Genomic DNA, 24132 nt, shown 5'->3' with positions numbered 1-24132 from the left:
GAGATTATATCTTACAGATGTGGTCATTTGAGCTTTTTTATGTTGAACACAAAAGAAGCTATTTTGAAAAATGTTGGAATTCAGTACTTATTGACAACCATAGTATAGGAAAAACAAATGCTACGTAGTCAAAGGCTGGTTTCTAACATTCATTCATTCATTTCCCTTCAGCTTAGTCCTTTATTTATCAGGGGTTGCCAAAGTAGAATGAATCACCAACTATTCCAGCATATGTTTTACACAGCGGATGCACTTCCAGCTGCACCTCAATACTGGGAAACACCCATACACTCTTGAATTCACAAACATACACTACGGCCAATTTAGTTCATCCAATTCACCTAAAGCTCATGTCTTTGGACTGTGGGGGAAACCGGAGCACCTGGAGAAGAACATGCAAACTCCACACAGATATGCCAACTGGCCCAGCCAGTTCTTGCTGTGAGGCGACAGTGCTAACCACTAAGCCACCTTGCAGCCTGGTTTCCAACATTTTCCAATATATCTTCTTATATGTTCAACAAAACAAACTCAAACAGGTTTGGAAAAAGAGAAGGAGAAAATAATGACAGAATGATCTTTGGGGGGAGTGAAATTCAGTTTTAGACATTTTATCTAAACGGTCTAGACCCCTACTTTTGAACACAATGTATCTTTCGGCCCAAAAAAACAACAACTATAAAAACACTGAAACTGACACAAGGATTGAACTAGACACTTGTTATAGTGGTGTAGGTAGGATTGCTGCACATTTAAAAGAAACAGTTATGTGAATAATTTCACACTGCCAGGCTTTTCATTGTGCTGTTCATGTTTCCACTTCATCAGAATGAGGAGCGGTTACCAAATGGCATAGTTCTGGGCCACGCTTACACTGTGACAAAGGTCTACCAGGTAAGATTGCACAAAAAACATGTTTCAGCATGTATAAAAATAATATCAGTTAAACACAAGGGACAAAGATAATGTCTTGGGGGTATGCAGCCAATTTGATACACACCCACCGTATGCGTGTTTATACTTGATTTGAATGTTTCTTAGAGTTGGTTTTGATAAGGCAGAAGTGAAAAAACATCAATTTGGACTCTCAGTAGTGATTTTAAACCGCACTGAACTGAGCTAAACTGAACTCAATTTAAATAGTAAAAACTGAACTACACTGTTCCAATTTACTATGATCTTTTATGTGAAGCTGCTTTGACACAATCTACATTGTATAGGCGCTATACAAATAAAGGTGAACTGAATTGAATTGAAATTATTTTGAAGGCTGTGTAGAAAAGTATCAGAGTGGTTTTAAACAAAATTCCTTTGCAAAGAATTCTCTTCTTAAATTATAATGGCAGCTTTATATTGAATATAATACAGGGTGGGTAAAAATATTTTAATTCTGCCTTTTGTGGCCAATGCCTGTAATATCCATGCAGGAAATATGAAATTGTATTTACTATCACCTATTTGGACTGTTTTCATCATGACGCAAGTTGTAGAGGCATTAAAGGTGCCATAGAAGTAATAATAAGAGTTTAGTATTTAATGGCATACCAAGAGCCAGTATTTTCGATGGTGTTTTTGCACAAGCCTACTGATCCTGATGGGCGCATGCGTGTAAAAGACTTTTAATCTAATTTACACTTTGACAACTAAATGAACGCTGAAGTCTGTTCAACTAATTATATTTTAATTACATTACAACATAGATGCTGTAAAAGGAACCTTATGAAATTGAAAAAAGACATATTCACCGTTCACCGGAAGTTTATCAGTATGGGAAGAAACACTAGCTGTGCATATACCTTTAGGTTACTTGCGTAACCCCGGTTCTCTGATATCATTAAGTGAGATGTCCCACTATGTGATACGCCCCTTCCGTGTATTCCTCAGAAGTATAATTTCATTATACCAGCCCCAATTGGCTGGCAGACGTGACGTTTGCGCCTGGGAGTGGCTCCCCCTCCGAGTGTAAGAGGGGGGACGTAACTTCATGACGACATTCAAAACAAGCACACCTCTTCCTCGCTTCGCACAGCAAGGAGGGTTATCTGGTGAGACACCTCACTAAATGCGATCAGAGAACCGGGGTTACACAAGTTATCTAACGTTCTCTTTTAAGCATACGTTTCGGTGTCTCACTATGGGATATCCTAACTCCCGTATTGCCAGATTGCCTGTCTTGAAGTTCCCCGCCAACTAATATATTAAATATAAGGGGCTAAATTAACATTCACGATCCTACACTCAAAACCGCATGCGCTACGGTTTGAGCTGTAACATCTAATTTATAGAACCTTGTAAAAGTGTGCTGCGAGGACCAGCTCGCTGCTTCACAGATGTCCTGCATCATTACCCCTTTGAAAAGGGCCCACAAAGTCGACATCCCCCTTGTTGAGTGAGCGCGTAAACTGGAAGTGGGCATAACTCCCTTACTGGTATACGCCAGGAAAATCACCTTGACTATCCAGTGAGACGACCGCTGTTTTGCAATCGCCCATGACACAAACAGCTGATCACTCTCTCTGAACCCTTTGGTTCTGACAGTGTAACAAGCAAATGGTGGTGGATAGAATGCCCTAGGCTTGAGCGGAGTAATAGAGTTTACTATTTTGGGCACAAATGCAGATTTGGTTTCAAGATTACTCCAGCATTTCCAGACATGAATTGCATACATGCTGAATGCACAGAAAATGCGTGAATCTCACTCATTTCGCCGAGGCCAAAGCTAACAGAAGTGTTGTCTTAAACGACAATATCTTAAAATCAGCTTTGTCAAGTGGTTCAAATTGCGACGTAGAAAGAGCATCAAGCACTAATACCAGAGCCCATGAAGGAGTGATAGGTTTAGAAACTGGTAATGTGCGGCGCACGCTCTTCATAAAGCAGCATACTAACGGGTGCTGTCCCACAGTTTTATTATTAAAACTTATGTGACAGGCTAATATAGCAGCCAGGAATACCTTAAGGGTAGAAAAAGCCTTTCCCTGATCTATCAGATCTTGCAGAAATAATAAGATAGCGGCTACAGAACACTGAAAAGGGATTTCATGTTTGACTGCGCACCAGCGTGCAAACACTCCCCATTTACACTCGTAAAGAGACCTAGTAGACACAGCTCTTGCATTTTGTATTGTTCTGATAACACTGTCAGATAAACCAGTTGAATTCAGATTGAACCACTCACTGGCCAAGCCCACAGTGCCAGTCGCTCTGGGTGAGGATGAAAAATCTCCCCTCTTGACTGTGACAGCAGGTCCCTGGGGAGCGGAAGGGCCCATGGCTCCCTGTATAGCATATGTATGATCTCTGCCATCCATCTCAGAGCTATTAATATCATCTTTAGTCCCTTCTCCCTCACCCTGCAAAGGGTTGGGGATATTAATGCAATCGGAGGGAACGCATAAAGGAGAGCGCGGGACCATTTGTGCGCCAGCGCATCTATCCCCAGAGGTGCCCTCTGATGTTTCAGGGAGAAAAACAGTGAGCACTGGGCATTGTCCTGAGATGCGAACAGGTCCATCTTCGCTTTGCTGTACAAGCCCCAAATTTGATCGACCACTTCCGTGTTTAATTTCCATTCCCTGCAAAGGGGAATTCCTCTGAACAGTAGATCCACTCCCTGATTCATGATGCCCTGTATATGCGTTGCTCTCAGTGAAGAAAGATTGGCATTGCTCCACTAAATCAGTTTGCATGCCAACATGTGCAAGCGGAGTGATCTGAGACCCCCTTGTCGATTTATGTAAGCCACATCCGTACTAGAGCCACTTCAAAAAATGCCCTCTGGGACGACCGGTGCATCCAGGATGGTTTCCTTCTCAGAGTCAGAGAGGTTAGCCAAATTAAGCCAGCGCCCCCTCTCCTGAATCACCATTGTGGCCATAGCTTTGCCAACAGCCTTGACCGCACACCTCTGAGACGAAAAGAGAGATCTGTGATAATACAGATCTCGTCCCACTGTGCCTGGCCTGGAGTGGCAGACACCTCGTCTTGCAGCTCCGCTTGGTATGCAGTAAGCAAAGAGGTCGTGTTTAGGTCTCTGACTCAGAGAGCGACTGATCTGTAAGCGCGTTCTGTCATGCTCGGTTGAATCCCCTAGCATTCATGTTTTTAAAAAGCGTGTTAAGATGCACCTTTTTAAAATTGAGTATGAATATAATAGTTTGTGAAGTGTATGCATTTTATGTATATATATGTATATTGTGTAGGTTTATGTATATATGCATGTATGGTGTGTGCAAGTATGTAAGGACTATTGTGTGTGTGATTGAGTAGATGTATGCATATACGGGTGTACATTTATGCTTTTATCTGAGTATATATTTGTTGTTTATTTTGCTTTATTTGTTTATACTTTTTTTTTGGTTTATTTTACAATGCTTGTTTGTGAAGCGCTTTGAGTTGCATGTATGTAGGAAAAGTGCTATACAAATAAACATTATTATTATTTTTATTATTAATGTTGTTTTGAAGTCACGCTTACAGGTGATTTCAGTCCGAATATTCAAAATACCATAGTAAACATCGTATGGAGATGTCACTGAACAAATGTGCGAAAACAAAACAAACTTTACCTCAATCATTTTATCTAGTCCATGACACTGCAAGGCAAGTTTATTCATACTATAGCACATTTTATACACAATGGTAATTCAAAGTGCTTTACATAAACAATCACAACAATAAATATAAGGGCATTTTAATTAAAGTTTTTTGGGGGAAAACATAATTGATTTATGTTCAAGCCACTTAAATTTGTAAAAACGATTAAGTCCACTTAATTGATCTGTGTTGGGACAACATAAAGAAATGATGTGGAATCCAGCTAATTTTTTTTACAGTGTGTTTAATATCATGCTAAACAGGTCATGAGTGGTAGAAATCCTGTTCAGCTAGTGAGATTGTTCAACCCATGGGGAGACAGTGAGTGGAAAGGAGACTGGAGTGACAAGTAACTCTTTTCACTTATCTATATTACTGTATATTAGTGTATATTATCTACATATCTTTTTAGTTTGATTTGGAAATTCTTTACATCATGCAAAAGTAGCATCATAAATGTATAGTTTACCCAAAAATGAAAATTCTGTCATTTACTCAATCTCCATTTGATTAAACCTGTTTGAGTTTCTTTTTTTCTATTGAATACAAATGAAGATAAACTGAAGTAATATGTTTTGTTCCTACTATGTTCCTAAATGATGTTTCATTTATGTGTGAACGATATCTTAAAATTAATAACAGCTTACCAACGGTTGCCAAGTTTAGTCTTGCTAAAAGTAAATAAATGGGACAAACAGTCCCTAACAAACAAAAACGTATTTCATTAAAATTATTGCACAATCAAACTTGTGCTTTATTCTAGTAATTTTATTTACATCATTCCTCCAGTTCACCTTTATGGAACACAGTCGACGATGAGAACCGCAAACAGCTTCTCGTATCTGATAATGGAGAGTTCTGGTGAGCATTAACTGTAACTTGCTAATATTTGCTGTAAAACACACAAAAAACTTCAGGATTTGTTTGTTTATTTGATTACAGGATGTCAATGAAAGATTTCCTTGGAACATTTGACAACATGGACATCTGTTGTACCTGTCCTGATTTTCTGGAAGGAAAGTCTGCATGCAAGTGGACCTCCAAGTCCCACAATGGCAGCTGGGTTACTGGAAGCACAGCTGGAGGCTGCATGAACCACCCAGGTGCTTTTTGCAACACAGACCTCATTGGAGAAACGTACTTAAACATACATCTGACTGCAGTTTCTAGGTTAAATGAACACTAGAGGGCAGTATTATGCAAACAACTTTAGTTCCTTTTCACACTAATGATATTTGTGACATTTTTGTGCAGTTCTACACCAAATAAATACCACAATATAAAATTATGTCTACGATTTGTAATCAAATATGTTTGTCTTCCCCATACCTGTCAACATTCATTTTTTTATATTATTTTTTAATGAGTTGTTTAAATTTTAAAACTTTTTATTTAAAAAAAAAACAAACATTACACACATACTGTTTGCTATATGGAATACAAAAACTTTGAAGTTCAATATCTCAAAATCATTCCAATATGACAAAATCTTATTAACCTTTTCTTCACTGTATAATTTAAACATTCTGGTTAAAGAGCAGCGAATGAATCTCTCATTTAGATTTTTCAACAGAGGTTTGACTTTAAAAACTTTGTTTATTTAGGACAAAATTTGTTGTGTTTAAAAGAAAACCCACCAAGATCGACATGTTTAGATGTTTTATTATTAATATTATTATGTGTATATGTCTGTTCAAACATGCACCCAAAACCCAGAGTTTTCACTTTCGCTCCGCTTCAAATTGCGTATACAGGATCCGTTTGGGAAACGGTCTCAATTGATCACTATCTGACATCTGACAGTCACGCATCGCTACATAAACTGACTGTTTTTAGGATTGCATAGTGGCAACAGCGCCTGTAATGGAAAGGAAGGCAATACCGCTGTTTTCATATATATTTTAGTGTTTTTATGTCTAAATAAAATGAAAGCACAGAACAGATTCACATTTAAGAGCAAGGGCTGTCCCCTGGTGGTATTGCGGTATGGTTTGCAAATAATGTTTAATGCTATCCTTCATATATAGATTAAAAATATGGGAAAAGTACGGGAAAATACTTTTACGGGCTGATAGCAGGATAGAACTAAAAGAAAACCCACCAAGTAAATTACGGGAGAACTGTAAATTACGGGAGAATCCCAGGAAAAAAATGGAAGGGTTGATGGTATTGTCTTACCTATCAATCTATATATGGACAACTTTTCTGGAATGGTCAGTTTGCTCTGTACTGTAGCTTACTTTGTTCTGGTTTGAGTTTGGTGAAGCACAGATCCACAAAAGAGATTTAAACAATGTAAAGTCAAGGTAAAACTATGTGATTACAGTGCAATTTTCTCTTACATTTGGTTTTGAATACACTATTGGTCAGGTTTCAGTCAGTGGTTTGTATGGGGATCTGTACAACAAGCCTCGTTCTCGTGGACTTGTATAAGAAAAAAGTAAACAGCACGCTCTAATGGATTGGCCATCTAAAACATGCAACAAATGTACCCAGAGCAATTAATTTTACGTCAAAAATTGTAGTAGTAGTTGTAGTCTGAGGTCACTCGAGCCTGGGCTGGCCTTTTATAAATTTTAAAGGGTTAATTCTGCAAAAAAAAAAAAAAAGACCTTCTCACTTTATGACTTGCAAGATAAAGGTAATTTTCTTTCCTTTGGCTATCAGCACATTAATACAGCACATGCAGGCAAAACAAAATTAAGTTGCCAATTATGATACATTGAGGTCTAATGAAGCAAAACAGTGTCTGAAGGAGAAATTAATCAATATTTACAAGATTATTACCTGTAATACCAGGGCTTGACCTGAACACCCGCCAGCCTGCCAAATGCGGGTAGATTTCAGCTGTGGTGGGTTAGACAGCTGCTCCCACTAGCTACTTTGGGTGGTTGAAAATAATTTTTAAATTGCCAGAGCTGCCTCATCCTTAAAGATTTTAGTTTAAGATTGTTTGTGAATGCAAAAGTGATCTTAGAATCGAGAAGCAGCACGATTGATATGTGTTCGGGCAAGCAAAAGAAAGCAGGTAAATACCGAATGAGAGGATGATCAGGCGCACAGTGAGACACAGGCGATCCTCACTCACTGACGTTGTGAGCAAAGCACATCTGCTGTGAAATGTGCGAGTGGTTAAAAGCTCCTGTTACCTTGCGCAAAACAACCGTGCATGCCTGGAAACAACTAGTGCCATCATTTCTCTTTGAAAAAGATGGGGGGGGGGTGGGAAAGCGGTGCTCTTGCACTCACAGTCCTGCTGCTTTCAAGAGATCTCCAGATATTTTTTATGCAGCCGCTGTTGCCGCTTTCGCTTTTACCATTCTTTGAACAGATTATTAATGGGTCTAATGTTAACCATGTGCCCGTGATCATCCGTTCACTATCACACACAGAGTGCTTTTCTCATGCTTTCTTTTGCTTAGTTATTTTTGTTAATATTGTTTAATAATCATCCTTAACAACAACATTGTTTTAATGGGAGGTTACCTGTCCATTTTATCTATAGTTACCCGATGATCTGGGACCTTTAGTCTGGACAAACCATTGTTTATAGTTTTAGATTTTTTTTAAACGTCAATTGTTTTTTAAGAACATTTTCGTTGAATAAAAAGTGCATGTATACTTAGCTATTTAGTTTGTTTTTACACATTTTTTTTTTTTATTTGTGGCAAGGAAATTATTCGTTTGGTGTGGCTTTAGTGTCACTAAGTCCTTAGTGTTTAGCCCTAAAAAGTCATGTGAAATGGAAAAAAAAAATAATAATAATAATTATAAAGGCATGTGGACATAACACCTACTTTAAATCAAGTAATTATAGCATGCCAGTCAAATTTATGCATATAAAATATATTTTCCTAACAACAAAATTGTGGCAAGTGAAAATGGTGAGTGGCTAGTAATGTTAGAAAACTACTAGCCACAGTGGCTGGTGATCAAAAAAAGTTTGTCAAGCACTGTGTAATACACACCCTCAGTAAATGGTTCACCAGGACCTCAATGCATCATCAGGAGCCACAAGCTTCTGCTTGGTTTTGCCTGTTTAAATGTTTTCAAAGTGCCTGTAATGGTTGATTTTACACTTTTTGAATAATCAAGGATCATTAAAAAAATCTCCTATAGAGTGAGAAAATTACAAACAGGTTCTAATTAATAGTCATCAATGTAATTCTGCTTCTGACAGCTCTTTTCTGTAATTGCAGACACCTTCTGCACCAACCCCCAGTTCTGGCTGAGTATTAATGAGATGGACAAGACGTGTGAGCAGAGCCAAAACAATGTTCTGGTGTCCCTCATACAGAAACCTGACAAGAGGAACAGACGTCTGGCTGAACACCACGGCATCGGCTTCTGCGTGTTTGCGGTCAGTTTTAACAAAAGCACAAAAGCAATAAAATATCGAACAGCGTTTGTGCTTTTGGTGTAACCTTGGTTTTTATTTTTCAACCTTTTCAGGTTCCACCAGAGGTGAGTTCAAATAAACTCTTATTATTGTATTTATAACATAAGAAAAAAAAGTGTGTTTAAAGTGAATTAATAAGAATTTCACAATGTATTAAAGGGGTGATCCAGAGTGTATTTTTAGGCTTGGTTATGTTTGATGCAAAGCAATGTGTGTTCATGCTTCATTTGTAGAAAATCAAGTTATTTTTTCATATATATTACTTTGATTATATACAGCTATTCTGCTAACATGAAAACGACTGTCATATTTCCTAGTTCCTCTGAAAAGCCTGCCCTCAAGAGGCTCTGATTGGTCAGCTAACATAAAGCCCTGTAATTCGCGTATCGGCTACACATCACGCCCCTACAAGCACAAGCTTTTGCACTGTGTAAACAGTCAGTCAGGAGTGTGTTTCCCAAACAATGGCGTAACTCGTGGCTGATCTATCATCGTATGATGCATCGTTTGGGAAAAGAACGATGTAGTGACGAGTGTTTCCCAAAACCCAGTTTCTCTGTCGCAGATCCATCGTTTGAACCACATTAGTTATAACATAAAACGCCCATAATGATGCTCTAAACGGGGTGGTAACAACTTCTTTAGAGAAGAATCCCAAAATTTCTTTGTGCAAATTATTTTGTTTTACACACACGCATTAAAAAAAAATCCAATATTAGTTGACAAAAACATGCACTCACTTTCCGTTTTAATTTAAATATATGTAATTGGCACGTACAGTGCCAATGTTTCATTTGCAAATATTTTTGAGAACATTACATATTCTATTCTAAATTAACATAAAAACAGTTACAAAAGCTAACACAGATTCTAATATCATATATAAATCATATAAATGAATAAATAATGAGGCTAATTATTAAGAGATGCCAATGTCTCCTCCTATATTGAGCTTTAAGTGTATTACATCCAGAGATGTTGTTTATGATCATACAGCTACATTACACATCAACTAAAGTTTAAAATATGATATCATAGTGGACCACCCCTTGAAAGCAGTTATTATAAAATCACATTATTTTGGTTTATACTATGACGTTGCTGAATGCTTGATCCTGATTGGCTAATGCACATTTTAAGGAGTGCAGTTGTTTTTAGGTAAACATACAGCTGAAGTAGTCCCAGGCAGGTCTTGACAGCATTAGTTTCATATCACTGTCATTAATGAATGTCAAACTAATGTCAAAAATCAATCAAAAACAAACAAAAGGCTTGGCAGAGATCCATAAGCAACTCGTACTACACACAGGAGCAGTGAAATACAACTTCATGAACAATGCTTTAGGTGTGGTATCCATGGTACTGTATACGCAGAATATTCTTTTCAGGTTTATTGAATTATTAGAAAATAATGCACACCTGAAGTGTAATGGCCACTATGCTTTCTTAGGTGTGGATTATTTTGTTCACACCTTACAATAAGGTTGAATTGGTTAATGTTAGTTAATGTGTTCACTAACAACAATGAACAATGCATTTATAAGAGTATTTGTTTATGCTAGTAGAAAATAGCTAATGAAAATACAGTTGTTCATTGTTAGTTTGTTAACTGACAGTCCAATAACTAATGTTAACTAGCATGAATTCTATGGAGTCAATCTAGGGCCATATATACTTGCAAAATAAAAAAAGTTCTGCAAACAAAAAAGGATTGAGTGAAAAAAAAAATAAATTAATGTAAATTAATTTCAAAATTAATTTATGAGAAATAAAATTTTAATTTGCTAACAAAAATAAAGAACTGCAAATAAAAAAATCAAGCAGTGCAAAAGAAGAAAAACCAACTCCAAATATTTGCAATTTAAAAGAAAAAACTATGTAAACAGTGCAGCCGGAAAACTCTGCACACAATAGCCCATAATGACGATCTGAAAAAAAGATTTTTTGAAATTGTTGCAAATTTATTAAAAATAAAAAAGCTGAAAAATCACATGCACAGAAGTATTCACAGCCTTTGCTGTGAAGCTCTAAGTTGAGCTCAGGTACATTCTGTTTCTACTAATCATTCCTGAGATGTTTCAGCAGCTTAATTGGAGTTCACCTGTGGTAAATTCAGTTGATTGGACATGATTTTGAAAAGGCATACACCTGTCTATATAAGGTCCCAGGGTTGACAGTGCATGTCAAAGCACAAACCAAGCATGAAGCCAGAGCAATTGTCTGCAGACCGCCGAGACAGGATTGTGTCGAGGTACAAGGCTGGGGAAGGTTACAGAAAAATTTCTGCTGCTCTGAAAGTTCCAATGAGCACAGTGGCCTCCATCATCCGTAAGTGGAAGATGTTTGGAACCACCAGGACTCTTCCTATAGACCTGGCCGGTCATCTAAGCTGAGTGATCGGGGAGAAGGGCCTTAGTCAGGAAGGAGATCAATAACCCGATGGTCACTCTGTGTGGGCTCCAGCATTCTTCTGTTTAGAGAGGAGAACCTTACAGAAGGACAACCATCTGTGCAGAAATCCACCAATCAGGCCAGACTGAAGCCACTCCCCACCTGGAATTTGCCAAAAGGCATGTGAAGGACTATCAGACCATAAGAAACAAAATTCTCTGATCTGATGAGACTAAAATTGAACTCTTTGGAGTGACCCAATGACCCAAAGCATACCGCCAAAATCATTGAATGTCCTTGACTGACCCAGCCAGATCCCAGACCTAAATCCTATTAAACATCTCTGGAAAGATCTGAAAATGGCTGTACACTGTCACTTCCCATACAACCTGATAGAGCTTGAGAGGTATTGTAAAGAGGAATGGGCAAAAATTCCCAAAGACAGGTGTGCCAAGATTGTGGCATCATATTCAAAATGACTTGAGTCTGCAATTGCTGCCAAAGGTGCATCAACAAAGTATTGAGCAAAAGCCGTGAATACTTATGTACAAGTGATTTTTCAGGTTTTTTATTTTTAATAAGTTTGCAACAATTTCAAAAAAATCACATTGTCACATTCACATTGTCATTATGGGGTATTGTGTGTAAAATTTTAAGGAAATGAATGAATTCAATCCATTTTGGAATAAGGCTGTAACATAAAAAAATGTTGAAAAAGTGAAGCGTTCTGAATACTTTCCGGATGCACTGTAGACTCCACAAGAATTTGGATTTCAATGATGCATTAGTAAATGTTGAACTATGATTAATGAATGCTGTACATGTTCATAATTAGTTCATTTAACAAATACATTGACTAATGAAATCTTATTTTAAAGTGTGATTTTTTTTTTTTTTTTTTTTTTTTTTTTCTAATACGTCAGTGGTCTGTTGTCTGTTTTGGAACTAATTGATTTTACATTTGCATTTTAACAAAGTTTTTGTTTAATCTCACTTAGATGAAATCTGAGGGAAAGTTAAGATCAAGCTTTTTCAGTAGAAAGCCTGTGGTAACAAGCGGGGACTTTCAGGATGCAAGACAGGTGATGAAGTTCTTCAGGCTGGAGCCAGGAGAGTATCTCATTGTCCCGTCCACTTACTTGCCTAATAAGAACGCAGATTTCATCCTGTCCATCCTCTGCAAGAATGACATTCAGATACAGTAGGTTCACCATTAAAACATTTGGCATTTATGTTTATTATAAATTATGTGTTATATATTATAATATTGGGCAGCACAGTGGCTCAGTGGTTAACACTATTGCCTCACAGCAAGAATGTCGCTGGTTCATGTGCCGGCTGGACCAGTTTTTTCATGACAGTTTGCATTTGTATAATGTTGTTATTAGTAACAGCATTATTTATTATATGCATATTTACATTTCTTTTAATAAAAACAAGTTTAGATTTGTCCAGCTGTCAGGTTTCGGAGACGTATGCATCACTATATGGGACATAAGAATAGGACGTGTGTTTGAATATAACTCAGTTTTTTGACCACACTTGGTTATTATTGTTCAATAATTAATTTGCTGGAAATTATAACTGAATTTAGAAATAGTTTTGAAACAAATCTGTACTTAACAAATGAAATTAATTATGTAGGCTAATGGATTTCTTCAGTGGAATGCATACAACACTGTTTCCTTATCCACGAAAGTAAGGGAGTAAAGAGTAAAAGTGAAGCGAAAGAGAAAGTAAAGATGCCGAATGGAGGAGGCTCATTCCCCTTCGGGAGGGGAACTTCAATGGTATGTGGAAACTTCCACTATGGGGGATTTTCTGGGTCAGCGGGTGGGTCCGACCCAGGCCTGTTTCATGAGCGCCGCATGAAAGGATGGATGATGGCCACATTAGTGGTGCAGGAGCGCCACCTCCGGCTAAACCTGGCAGATATGCGTGATGTTGACAAAGTCCACTTTCTTAACTCGCGCCACAACTAACGGCATTTTTCAGTGCCACCAAAATTTCAATGAAAGAGCACTTTTCCCCTTCCCCAGATGTAACAGCCCAAACACTGCCAGTCTGGGACGTTATGCCTTCCAGCTCGCAGGATCGGTGCACTTCGCAGTGGCTCGCGAAGTGTGGGAGTACGGTCTCACTTCTTCAGCGCTCCCCGGATCAGCGCTGCCACTCCGCGCTGCCCCACCACTGGTGCGTCAGCGATCGTACGGATGAAGCCATTAGTGAGGGCTCTGCCTGCCTGGTTAGTGCGGGCCAGCCCATTGTGGTGGCTCATTCACACGATCAGACTCAGCTAAGTGATTCAATTCGTGCAACAGCACCCCAAGTTCACGGGTGTGTATTTTACCAGGGTCAGCGCTGTGTCTGCCCCTGTCTTGCGAGAGGAGATTACTGTCCTCCTGGCGAAGGATGCATTCGAGTCGGTCCCTCCAGCCTAGATGGAAAGCGGGTTTTACAGCCCGTACTTCATCATACCCAAAAAGAACGGGGGACTACGGCCAATCCTAGATCTGCATGTTTTGACCCGCTGTCTTCACAAGCTGCCATTTATAATTCTTACGCAGAAGCGCATCCTCCTGTGCGTTCGTCCTCAGGATTGGTTTGCAGCAATACCTGCGGTTTGAAGGCAGACCCTGGCAGTACAAAGTCCTCCCCTTCGATCTCTCTATATGTTTCCGCAGGTTTTCACCAAGCTTGCGGAGGGTGCCCTAGCGCCCTTTCAGCTCGTGGGCATCCGCATACTCAATTATCTTGACGATTGGCTGATTTTAGCCCATTCACGGGAGCATTTGATTATGCACAAGGACCCGGTGCTCCAGCACCTCGACCTATTGGGGTTTCAGGTCAACCAAGAAAGGAGCAAACTTGCCCCCGCTCAGAGCATCTTTTTTCTCGAGTTGATGCTGAACTGCGAGCTTGGAGCGACCCCGCGTTCGTACAGGCCAGAGTGCCTCTAAGACAGGCGTCTAGACATATTGTTGTTTTAACAGATGCTTCCAGCATGGGCTGGGGGGGCCATATGTTGCGTGCATGCAGCCGCGGGCCTGTGGAAAGCAACCCAGCTGCATTGGCATATCAATTGCCTGAAGCTTTTGGCAGTGTTTCTTGCTCTTGCGCTGACTTTTACCGGTGCTAGAGGGACAACACGTGCTGGTCAGGATTGACGGCGACGGTGACGCATATCAACCGAATGGGGGGTATATACTCTCGCCGCATGTCTCAGCTCGCTCGCCGTCTGCTCCTCTGGAGTCACACATGGGTGAAATTGTTGCGCGCCGTTCATATTTCAGGCGAGTTCAACCATGCAGCCGATGCGCTCTCATGGTAGCCTCTACATCCAGGAGAATGGAGACTCCATCCCGAGTCTGTCCAGCTGATATGGGTGGGCTTCGGGTAAGGGAGAATGAGGAGCAGGTCTTGCTAGTTGCACCTAGGGAACTCTAGGGAACTCTCCCTCCTCGCGATGGCCCCTTCCTGACAGATCCCTTTGAGAGAATCTCCTTGAGATTTCTGTCCTCGAAGACAGCTCTGCTGGTCACGTTGGCATCGATTAAGAGGGTTGGAAAGCTGGAGGCATTTTCGGTCAGTGACTCGTGCCTAGACTTCGGGCCGGCCTTCTCTCATGTTGTCCTGAGAATCCTGCCTGGATATGTGCTTAAGGTTCCTACCACACCGTTTCAGGACTGTTCACGCTATGAAAGTTTATGTGGACACACTCGGAGCTTTAGATCCTCTGAGCAGCTCTTTGTCTGTTATGGTGGTTGGCAGAGGGGTAGTGGCGTATCGAATCAGAGGTTGGCCCACTGGATAGTGGATGCCATCTTCCTCGCTTTCCAGAGCCAGGGCGAGCCATGTCCCCCAGGAGTTAGAGCGCAGTCCACTCAGAGCATCGCATCCTCTTGGGTGCATGCACGCGCCGCCTCTCTAACAGACATCTGTAGAGCTGCTGGCTGGGCGACACCTAACACATTTGCAACATTTTATAATTTGCGAGTGGAGCCGGTTTCCTCAAGGTGTTAAGAAACCTTGGTGGAGAAAATTTGGTTAAGGTGTTGTAACAGGAGTCAGGTGTTGCCCAGTTACGTTGTTGGCATGCCCGCTGGTCAGCCCATGTTCTAGGTATAGGTGCCTGCTATGTGTGATCCCCACTGGCGATCCCATATGCTCACTCAGCCACGGTGTAGTCCCCCCTGCTAGGCGGGCTTGTGTCTTCCCATATGAGTACTCCCCCTTCTCATGGCTAGTTCATGGCTTCTCGCCACCAGGTCTCCCCACTTGGGCAGTAGGTAGCCTCTGCAGCGTCCTCCATATCGGGACTGCACGGTTTCCCAATGTACTGTTGCATTAAATTCCTAGAATTATCTAGATGCATTTTACGACCCCCGAAAAACACTAATCTGTTGAACTTCTTATAAGTAGGATAAGTTAACCTCTCATCAGGGGCAAGGTAAGGTTCAATCATCGTGGCGTTTTTCATAGATTTCCCCATAGAGGAAGTTTCCAAATAGCATTAAAGTTTCCCACCTGAAGGGGAATGCTCCGGTTACTAAGGTAACCCTTGTTCCCAGAGGGGGGGAACGCAAATGCTATGTTCCTTCGCCACAATGATTGTCCCTTTGCTGTTGGGAGTGAAAGGCTCTTCAGCTAGAAAAGGATGCCTTAGCTTGGCACGCGCATTGCTTCTATTACAAGATTGATTGTAAGTAGCGCCAGATGTGCAGGCTGACGCTGCCAACTCATTGGCATTTCCTTGGCCCGTTTATATACTCTTTCAGATGATTGGATTCTGATGAAATCCCCTATAGTGGAAGTTTCCACATAGCATTTCCGTTCACCCCTTGGGAAATGAGGGTTACTTTAGTAACCGGAGCGTTCTTTATCCTCGTGCAGCAGATGGTCTGTTTAACTGTTTTCTCGCTAGTGAAGCATTCAGTTTTTTCACTTACAAAATGAACCACAGAGAAAATTTTATAACAGTATTCTGCTAGATCCCAGGACATGCTGGACTATTTGGAAATGAAAAAGCAAACAAAGCTGTCAAAACCGCCCTAGCAGGAAAGCTAAAGGAGTGCAAAATCCCAACTTCGAATTTAAAGCCACTATTAAAAGGCAACATTCTTAACAAATGGCAAACAGAATGGGATCAGTGCTCACAAAATAAACGTTTTGAAGAGCAGCCAGAAATAATAAGAAAAATCCAATTAATGTTTTAGCTCAGGACATGACTCACACATGAACATTTACTCAAAGGACAAGAACCCCCAAAATGTCAACATTGCAACAGAAACCAAACTGGTAAACATATACTTGGGGAACGCCCTGTTATTAATTGTTATCTGGAGAGACTTTAAATGAAATATTTTTAAATGTGAATCCTTCTAAAATTGTACAATTTTTTATCAAAAGTAAATTTTTAAAAATCTGTTTTAGATTTTTATCTTATATATTATCATTATTATTATCATCATTTATGTATTTTACCTTGTATTATTTATTGCAGTTAATGACTTTTAATTGTTAGAATATTTCTATAATTATACAAAAGTGCTATTTATAAAATGTGGTAAACTTGATCTGTTTTTTTTTTTTGCCATGACATAGCCAGAAAAGCTGAAATGGCAATAAAATCAAATTCTCTCTCTTTTACACTTACAAACTCCACCCTGTAAATGGCAAATGCGCCACAACTGACTGTTAAAGGGAATGTGAGATGATTAATTTAACGCAGGTTATGCTCAAAACACACCCATAACTCATTAAGGGAATAAGTACAACCCTGATAGACTATGCGCCATGGCACAGAGCTGAATTTTTTCATCCTTAAAAAAAGTGGATTCGGACACAACATGCTTTTGTACCATACGCTTTAGACTTTGTGCTTAGATTGTTAAAATAGAGCCCACATGACACATTCAATGTATATTCAATTCACATGACATATTCAATGTATTCTATGCTTCAATGTAATCTGAATGTAAACAACTTTTCTTGGTCAAGCAGAAGTGACTTTTGTTTTTATTTATTTATTTATTTTTTTCATTTTTTTGCCAAACCTTATCATTTATCCTCTGAACATTTGGAATATAAATGTGTTTTTTGGAATCTTTCTGTGATAAAATTGCGTATTCTTTTGTGGTCCTGAATAAAAATAAGGGTGCATGCCATTAGAAGATCATAAGGGAGTAAACTGACTTAATTTTAATATTTCTTTAAATTAGTATTTATTTGAAATAAGATAAAAATTCTCCTCCTGTAAATCAGCCTAGAGCTAATATATATTGAAATGTTTCTTTGTAATGTGCTTTATTACAAAGGTTGTTTTTTTAAATATGTTTATTTTTTATTTAGAAAGGACACTGAAAGGACAGAGAAAGATTTTCTTGTGGATCTTATTGGAGTCTCTGAGGTAATAATAGTAATATTGCATATTTTGTTGTAATTACAGTAACTTTACAAAGTTTTCCCTTGTAGTTTGTCAGAGGGAAATTAGAATTACTTTGTTAAATGTTTCTTTAAAGATGAAAGTTAATTTTACAAAGTTTGTATAATTACAGCATATTAGATAAACACCTTAGTCTATTGGCTGGTGAACTTTAATAATCTATAATACTGTTATATATTTTCTAATTTATTTGTAAATAAAAATAAAATAAAATTAGCAAAAAAAAAAAAACATTTAAAATATTATTAATACGATTAATTTAAAATTACAAAAAGAGCTGCTACAAAATTTTGAAATTGTAAAGAGTAGATTGTAATACTACAGATTTCTCATTTCTGGTCATTCTTTTCTCACTTTCAGTCCGGTTACACAGAAAAGGAGGATGAAGGATCAAAAACGAAATTTCTGTTTCGACAATATTCTGATCAGGTAAATATGAAACCTAACGTATGATCAAAAAAGAAATGTGATCTAAAAATTTAACAAAATATCAAAATATCTCTCAAATGCCTTCATTGGAAACAGTACAAAATTGTGGATGCTGAGAAACTTCAGCAGCTTCTTCATGATAATCTGCTTAGAGGTGAATATTTGTTTTTGATGAAATACTGATAATTGCGATAAATGTACCTGAATTCTCACACATGTCTCATTTGTACCTGATCATCTTTTAGGAAGAAAAAATGCTGAAGGATTTGGCCTGGACTCCTGTAGAAGTATAATTGCCATGTCAGATGTATCCTTTCTGCTTGTAAAACATAATTTGTATTTGCAGTCATGCTGTTAAAAAACCAGCTTTAGCTCAAGAAATATTCCCTGACAGTACCAATAACCAGTTATGTGTTACTGGAAGACTTCAAGCATCAGAATTTGATCGTTTGTGGAACCGGATTACAACATACAGGGTTTGTGGATTTTAGTGATCGATCTGTCTGTCTGTCTGTCTGTCTGTCTGTCTGTCTGTCTGTCTATCTATCTAGACAAATATTTATTATTATTACCTTTTAAATGTATTTTTACAGGACATCTTCTACAGCATGGACTCTTCCAAAGATGGCGTTCTTTCTTTGAATGAACTTAAAAATGCATTAGAGAAAACAGGTTAAGGCTTATATAGTTTATGCTTTACTGTGGTAAACATTGTTGAATTTTAATAATTTTAATATTAGTAGTGTAAGTACACTGACCGGCCACTTTATTAGGTACACCAGTCCAACTGCTTATTAATGCAAATTTCTAATCAGCCAATCACAACATTTCAATGCCTTTGGGCATGCAGTCATGGTCGAGACAATCTGCTGCAGTTCAAACCGAGCATCAGAATGGGGAAGAAAGGTGATTTACAGCTTTTCTCAGTCGCTTTGGTGCATTTCTCACAACAGTATTTACAATTGCACAACAATTAATGCATTTCTCAAAACAATTAGTCATTTGTGCACATCATAGTAGCAGTTTCTCATTCCTTTCAACAAATTGCAAATGTTTTTGGACACGCATCAATTGCTTTCATACAACTTCCTGGTGTTTTATAATATTATCATTTGCTTATGTCATGTCAGTCAAAATGTACTAAACTTGTGAATGCTGAATAGTCATTCCATATAAAACTAATAGTCCTCAAAAATGCTGAACTAGTTGTCAAAATCTGTCAAGCTAATTTTATAAAACTTTTGAAATCTTTTTTTTTCTGAAAATGTCTTCTAAATTGAACAATTTCATGAATGATTTACAGACCTGTGTATGTTGTAGGTTCAGTTCCAATATGTACTGCAATATTGTTTACAGTTGTGCACAGCTTTACCCAAAGGGAGTTTGTTTGTTGTAAATAAAGGTGTATTTACTCTTTTGCTCAATGCTGTGAATAAATTAGAATCGCAAAGAGCAAATGCAGTACAAATGTGACACACATATTTTAATTGTCTTGTACTCAGATACCTCACTAAATGCAGTGATGTCTAACTTTACTGTAGTTTTCAAATGGCTGTGCAAAAAGTATATAGCGCTGTCTTGAGTATTGTCAGGAAGTGTCACCAAAATCTGACTTTTTTGCATTGAAAAAAAAGTACAGAGTCATAATGAAAACATGACAAAGCCATTTGACAATCTTGTTCATAAACAATAGTGTCATCCAGATGAACAGTCCTGCCACTGACGCTTTCATTGACATGAATACTTGCTTTTGAGGAATGAGCTATCCATTTTGAGCAAGTGACACGCTTTTGCATGTTATCAACTAGGTTTTACAGTTTGTACTAATTGTTTTGAGAAATGCATTAATTGTTGTGCAAATGTAAATAGTGTTGTGAGAAATGCACCGAAGTGACTGAGAAAACTGTAAGTTACTTTGAACATGGCAGGGTTGTTGGTGCCATATGGGCTGGTCTGAGTATTTCAGAAACTGCTGATCTACTGGGATTTTCATGCACAACCATTTTTAGGGTTTACAGAGAATGGTCCAAAAAAGAGAAAATATCCAGTGAGGGGCAGTTCTGTGGGCGCAAATGTCTTGTTGAGGCCAGAGGAGAGTGACCAGACTCGTTCATGCTGATAGAAAGGCAACAGTAACTCAAATAACCACTCGTTACAACTGAGGTATAAAGAAGAGCATCTCTGAACACACAACACAACATGAAAGCCTGGATCCATTCTGCCTTGTATCAATGGTTCAGGCTGGTGGTGGTGGTGTAATGGTGTGGGGGATTTTTCTTGGCACACTTTGGGCCCATTTGTACTAATTGAGGATCGTGTCAATGCCACAGCCTACCCAAGTATTGTTGCTGACCATGTCCATTCCTTTATAACCACAGTTTACCCATCTTCTGATGGCTACTACCAGCAGGATAACGCGCCATGTCATTAAGTGACGCTATCATGTCAATATGGACCAAAAATCTCTGAGAAATATTTCCAGTACCTTGTTGAATCTTTGCCATGATTGATTAAGGCAGTTCTGAAGGCAAAAGGGGGTCCAACCCGGTACTAGTAAGGTGTACCTAATAAATGGCCCGTTTCCACTGAGTGGTACGGTAACGTTCGGTTCGGTACGCTTTTATGGCCGTTTCCACTGTCAAAAGGAGTACCGAACCGTACTGTACCACTTTTTCGGCACCCTTTGGAAAGGGTACCAAACACGAGAAAGGGTACCAAAAGGCGGAGCCACACGCGCACTTGAACACTATTGGTTTACAGAGATACGTCATTCGCTTACGCAACAAGCCAGAATGAAAACAAAAAACCCGCCATGTTTGAAATACACAGCGAGAGATTACAGCGGAATTATTTATACATATAATAACGAGCCATGGTCGATCTGGGCTCAAACAAACCTTGTCGTCGTCTGGATGAACAGCCACAAAGTCAAGAAAAAGAGCAGATTTACCTTGTGCCCCGTAGTTTTTTACGAGGCAGTCTGAGGCGCGTGTGGTTTCGCTTTCTTGCTAGCGCTAACGCGCGTCTAACATTATATCTGAAATAACAAACTTCTTGAGCTGATGATAATAACCTGCGCTTGATTATTGACGTGCTTTTGAAACCCGATCCTGTCAGACACTGACAAACGCGAGAGTGAAGCGTGAAGAAACAAAGGAGAAGCCGGAAAAAAACGAGCACATTATTTTTCAGCAAACATGAACAAAATGACATGTATAACTAACTTATTATCTTCACCTTTTGGACTAATATGAACTGGGAATGACGGAATTACTCTCTAAAAGAGGCTACATGTGCTGCTGAAGATTACATACACCGATGAGAGGTTTTCACTGACTGTAGGCTATATTTTGTGTTGTTTTGAACCTAAATACTGACGAAATGTCTGCTATATGTAGTTCTTCTGTAGTTGGTAACATATTGGAGACTGTAAGGGGCTGTATGTGTTTATATATGTTCATTTATTTAGTTATTTAATATAATTACAGATGTTACAGTTTCGCATTGTCATTGATCTGCAGTTATAATCAACTCATGTTCATTGAAAAGTTAGTAATAAACATTTCTACACAAGTATTTGTGTATGAAGCGTCTGTTTTGTGAGAAGTGCTTTTCATATGATATGTGAATGACCCCTACAGCTTTATTGTAGACATTTCCTCGAGCGAGAATGACGTCGACTAAAACTTTCTGTCATACACCACGCCCACCAAAAGCGTACCCTTGTTAGTGGAAACGCAAGCCTGATAAAAGTGACCCGTAGCAAACCGAACCGTACCATACCGTACCAGTCAGTGGAAACGAGCCAAAAGTGGCCAGTGAGTGTATATCAGTCTTCTATTTATTAGTTCGCTGTTATCAGCTGACAGGAGTGTCTCCAGTGTTTTTTCTTCTGCTACTGTAGCTCATCTGTTTCAAGGTTTGACATAATGTATGTTCAGTGATGCTCTTCTGCAGACCTCAGCTGTGGTTATTTAACTTAATGTTTCCTTTCTAACAACTTGAACCAGTTTGTCTATTCTTCTCTATGACCTTTGGCAACAACTAGGCATTTTCATTCTTTTCACTGAAATACTCCAAGTGGTTTCAAGTGGTTTCAAAACTTTAAGTTTCTTTCTTTAAGTTATTTTGAAGAAAGCTGAAAACGTGTAACTGTTGACTTCCACAGTAGGAAAAACAACTACTATGGTAGTAAATAGTAACCATTTTCAGTTTTTATTTTGTTTAACAGAAGAAAGAAACTACTTGAAACCATTTAAGCATGAGTAAATCGTGAACAAAATTTTATTTTTGGGAGTACTGTTCCTTTAAATCCCCCTTTCCCCCTATTCTGATGCTCAGTTTGAACTAAAGCAGATTACCACATCAACATAAATACAATAGAGTTGCTGTAATTTACTAGGCTGATGATATATTTGCATTATCAAGCAGTTGAACTAGTGTAACTAATAACTTGGCTGTTGACTATATAAATACAATATAATAGTGCATATATGTGCATGTTGTATAGTATTGTTTGTCATGGTTGTTTTATCCTAGGCCTACATCTAAATGAAGACATCCTGAATCTCATGGTGGTGCGGTACGGTGGTGCTTCTGAACAGATCTCTCTGGAGGGATTCATATGCCTTGTCATGCGTTTGAACTGCATGGCCAGTGAGTGCAGCTGCTGCAATGCAGTTTGGTGTTCAGGAGTGTAAAATAAAATTACACAATCACAAATAGATGTATCACCAGTTAGAAGAGATGTATCACCAAAGTTAGATGTATCACCCACACCGATAAACAAAATTCAGTTCAATCTCTTCATGCTCCTGAAACTTCTTGAACTATTTATTCATTAATTTATTATATTTTGTACTGTACAAAATTCAAAGCCTTTATTCCTTTCATCATTTAGGCATATTTCAGAAACTCTGTGAAAATGGGAAGATAAGTCTTGATGAGAGTGAGGTAATTCTGATGTGCACATTTTATTATTATTAATATTATGTTTCTGTTTATACAACATGTTTCTGTTTATTTGTGTTTTAGTGGATAGGACTCACCATGTACTCGTGAAGAAATGTCTGCTTGCCAGGGAGTTTGTCAACAAAAGCAGTGTTAAAGAGCAGCGTTTTGGACAATTTCATATTTTCATATTTTGTTGTTGAATTACTTTGTAAAATTATAGTTGCAGTGGTTGTAAACTTTTCTTTTTTGTACTTTTATCTCTCTAAGAATTAAAATGCTTGTCTTTCTTTCTTTCCTTTTATTTAATACTTGAAAATTCACATGAATTTGAATGAAGTTTTTTCATCCCAGGCTCATTCTGATTACGTACCCCCATATACATTTCTGGAAAGAGCAAAATATGACCCAGGAGGTATGTTTTTTTTTTTGCAGTTTTTGTTTTAGTAAATTCACCAGATCTCAAATTTCTCTCGCGAGTGCCATTCGTGCCTGCTCTACTTGCATAAATCCACCAGAGTCCGCTATCAACTGATTGATTGATTGACCCACCCTCTTCCTTCCCTAAACCCAACCAATAGTGTTTTCAAAAGCACCAATTTACCAGCACCCCCACTTCTCTAAACCCAATTGACAGCATTTTGAAAATCAATCCAGAAAAGCCCCCATTACCACGTTTTCAGATTTTACCACCCTCGAACCCCGTAGTCACAGTTAATTCCTCGCTGCGTCTCAAGTCCTCTAACGTATGCTGTGACCTACTGGGCAAACTGGTAACTGCGGGAAAGCCGTCTATATGGAGGTAAGCAGTCAGCTGGTAGGTGTGAAAAGGAACAGCATCATACCACCCCCTAGTGTCCGTTTTAAAGATGAAATGCAGCCATACATGCTTCTGGCTACATAATTCATGATCTCCAGAAAT

At 38.7% G+C, this 24132-nt stretch overlaps 1 protein-coding gene across 3 annotated transcripts in view; it reads left to right on the top strand.

The window, feature by feature from the left end:
* The window catches only part of si:ch211-202f3.3 (calpain-1 catalytic subunit), a 28859-nt gene extending 5359 nt beyond the window's left edge, over positions 1-23500 (top strand). For 2 of the 3 annotated variants that reach the window (XM_056476851.1, XM_056476852.1), the window contains exons 7-22: positions 829-894; positions 4860-4945; positions 5386-5457; positions 5539-5699; positions 8796-8956; positions 9049-9060; positions 12385-12587; positions 17738-17795; positions 18192-18260; positions 18357-18414; positions 18506-18567; positions 18668-18736; positions 18854-18932; positions 22800-22916; positions 23161-23213; positions 23295-23500. In XM_056476851.1, coding sequence (XP_056332826.1) covers positions 829-894; positions 4860-4945; positions 5386-5457; positions 5539-5699; positions 8796-8956; positions 9049-9060; positions 12385-12587; positions 17738-17795; positions 18192-18260; positions 18357-18414; positions 18506-18567; positions 18668-18736; positions 18854-18932; positions 22800-22916; positions 23161-23213; positions 23295-23321 — 1353 coding nt within the window. In that variant the 3' untranslated portion in view covers positions 23322-23500. Of the gene's footprint in view, positions 1-828; positions 895-4859; positions 4946-5385; positions 5458-5538; positions 5700-8795; positions 8957-9048; positions 9061-12384; positions 12588-17737; positions 17796-18191; positions 18261-18356; positions 18415-18505; positions 18568-18667; positions 18737-18853; positions 18933-22799; positions 22917-23160; positions 23214-23294 lie in introns of those variants that run through there. The other variant, XM_056476853.1, reaches the window with a different exon arrangement.
* Positions 23501-24132: the final 632 nt, after the last annotated feature.

This window comes from Danio aesculapii, chromosome 17 (genome assembly GCF_903798145.1).
Source record: "Danio aesculapii chromosome 17, fDanAes4.1, whole genome shotgun sequence".
Lineage (NCBI taxonomy): Eukaryota > Metazoa > Chordata > Actinopteri > Cypriniformes > Danionidae > Danio > Danio aesculapii.
The sequence above is the reverse complement of the archived record's forward strand: the minus strand, read 5'-3'. Positions and strand labels throughout refer to the sequence as shown.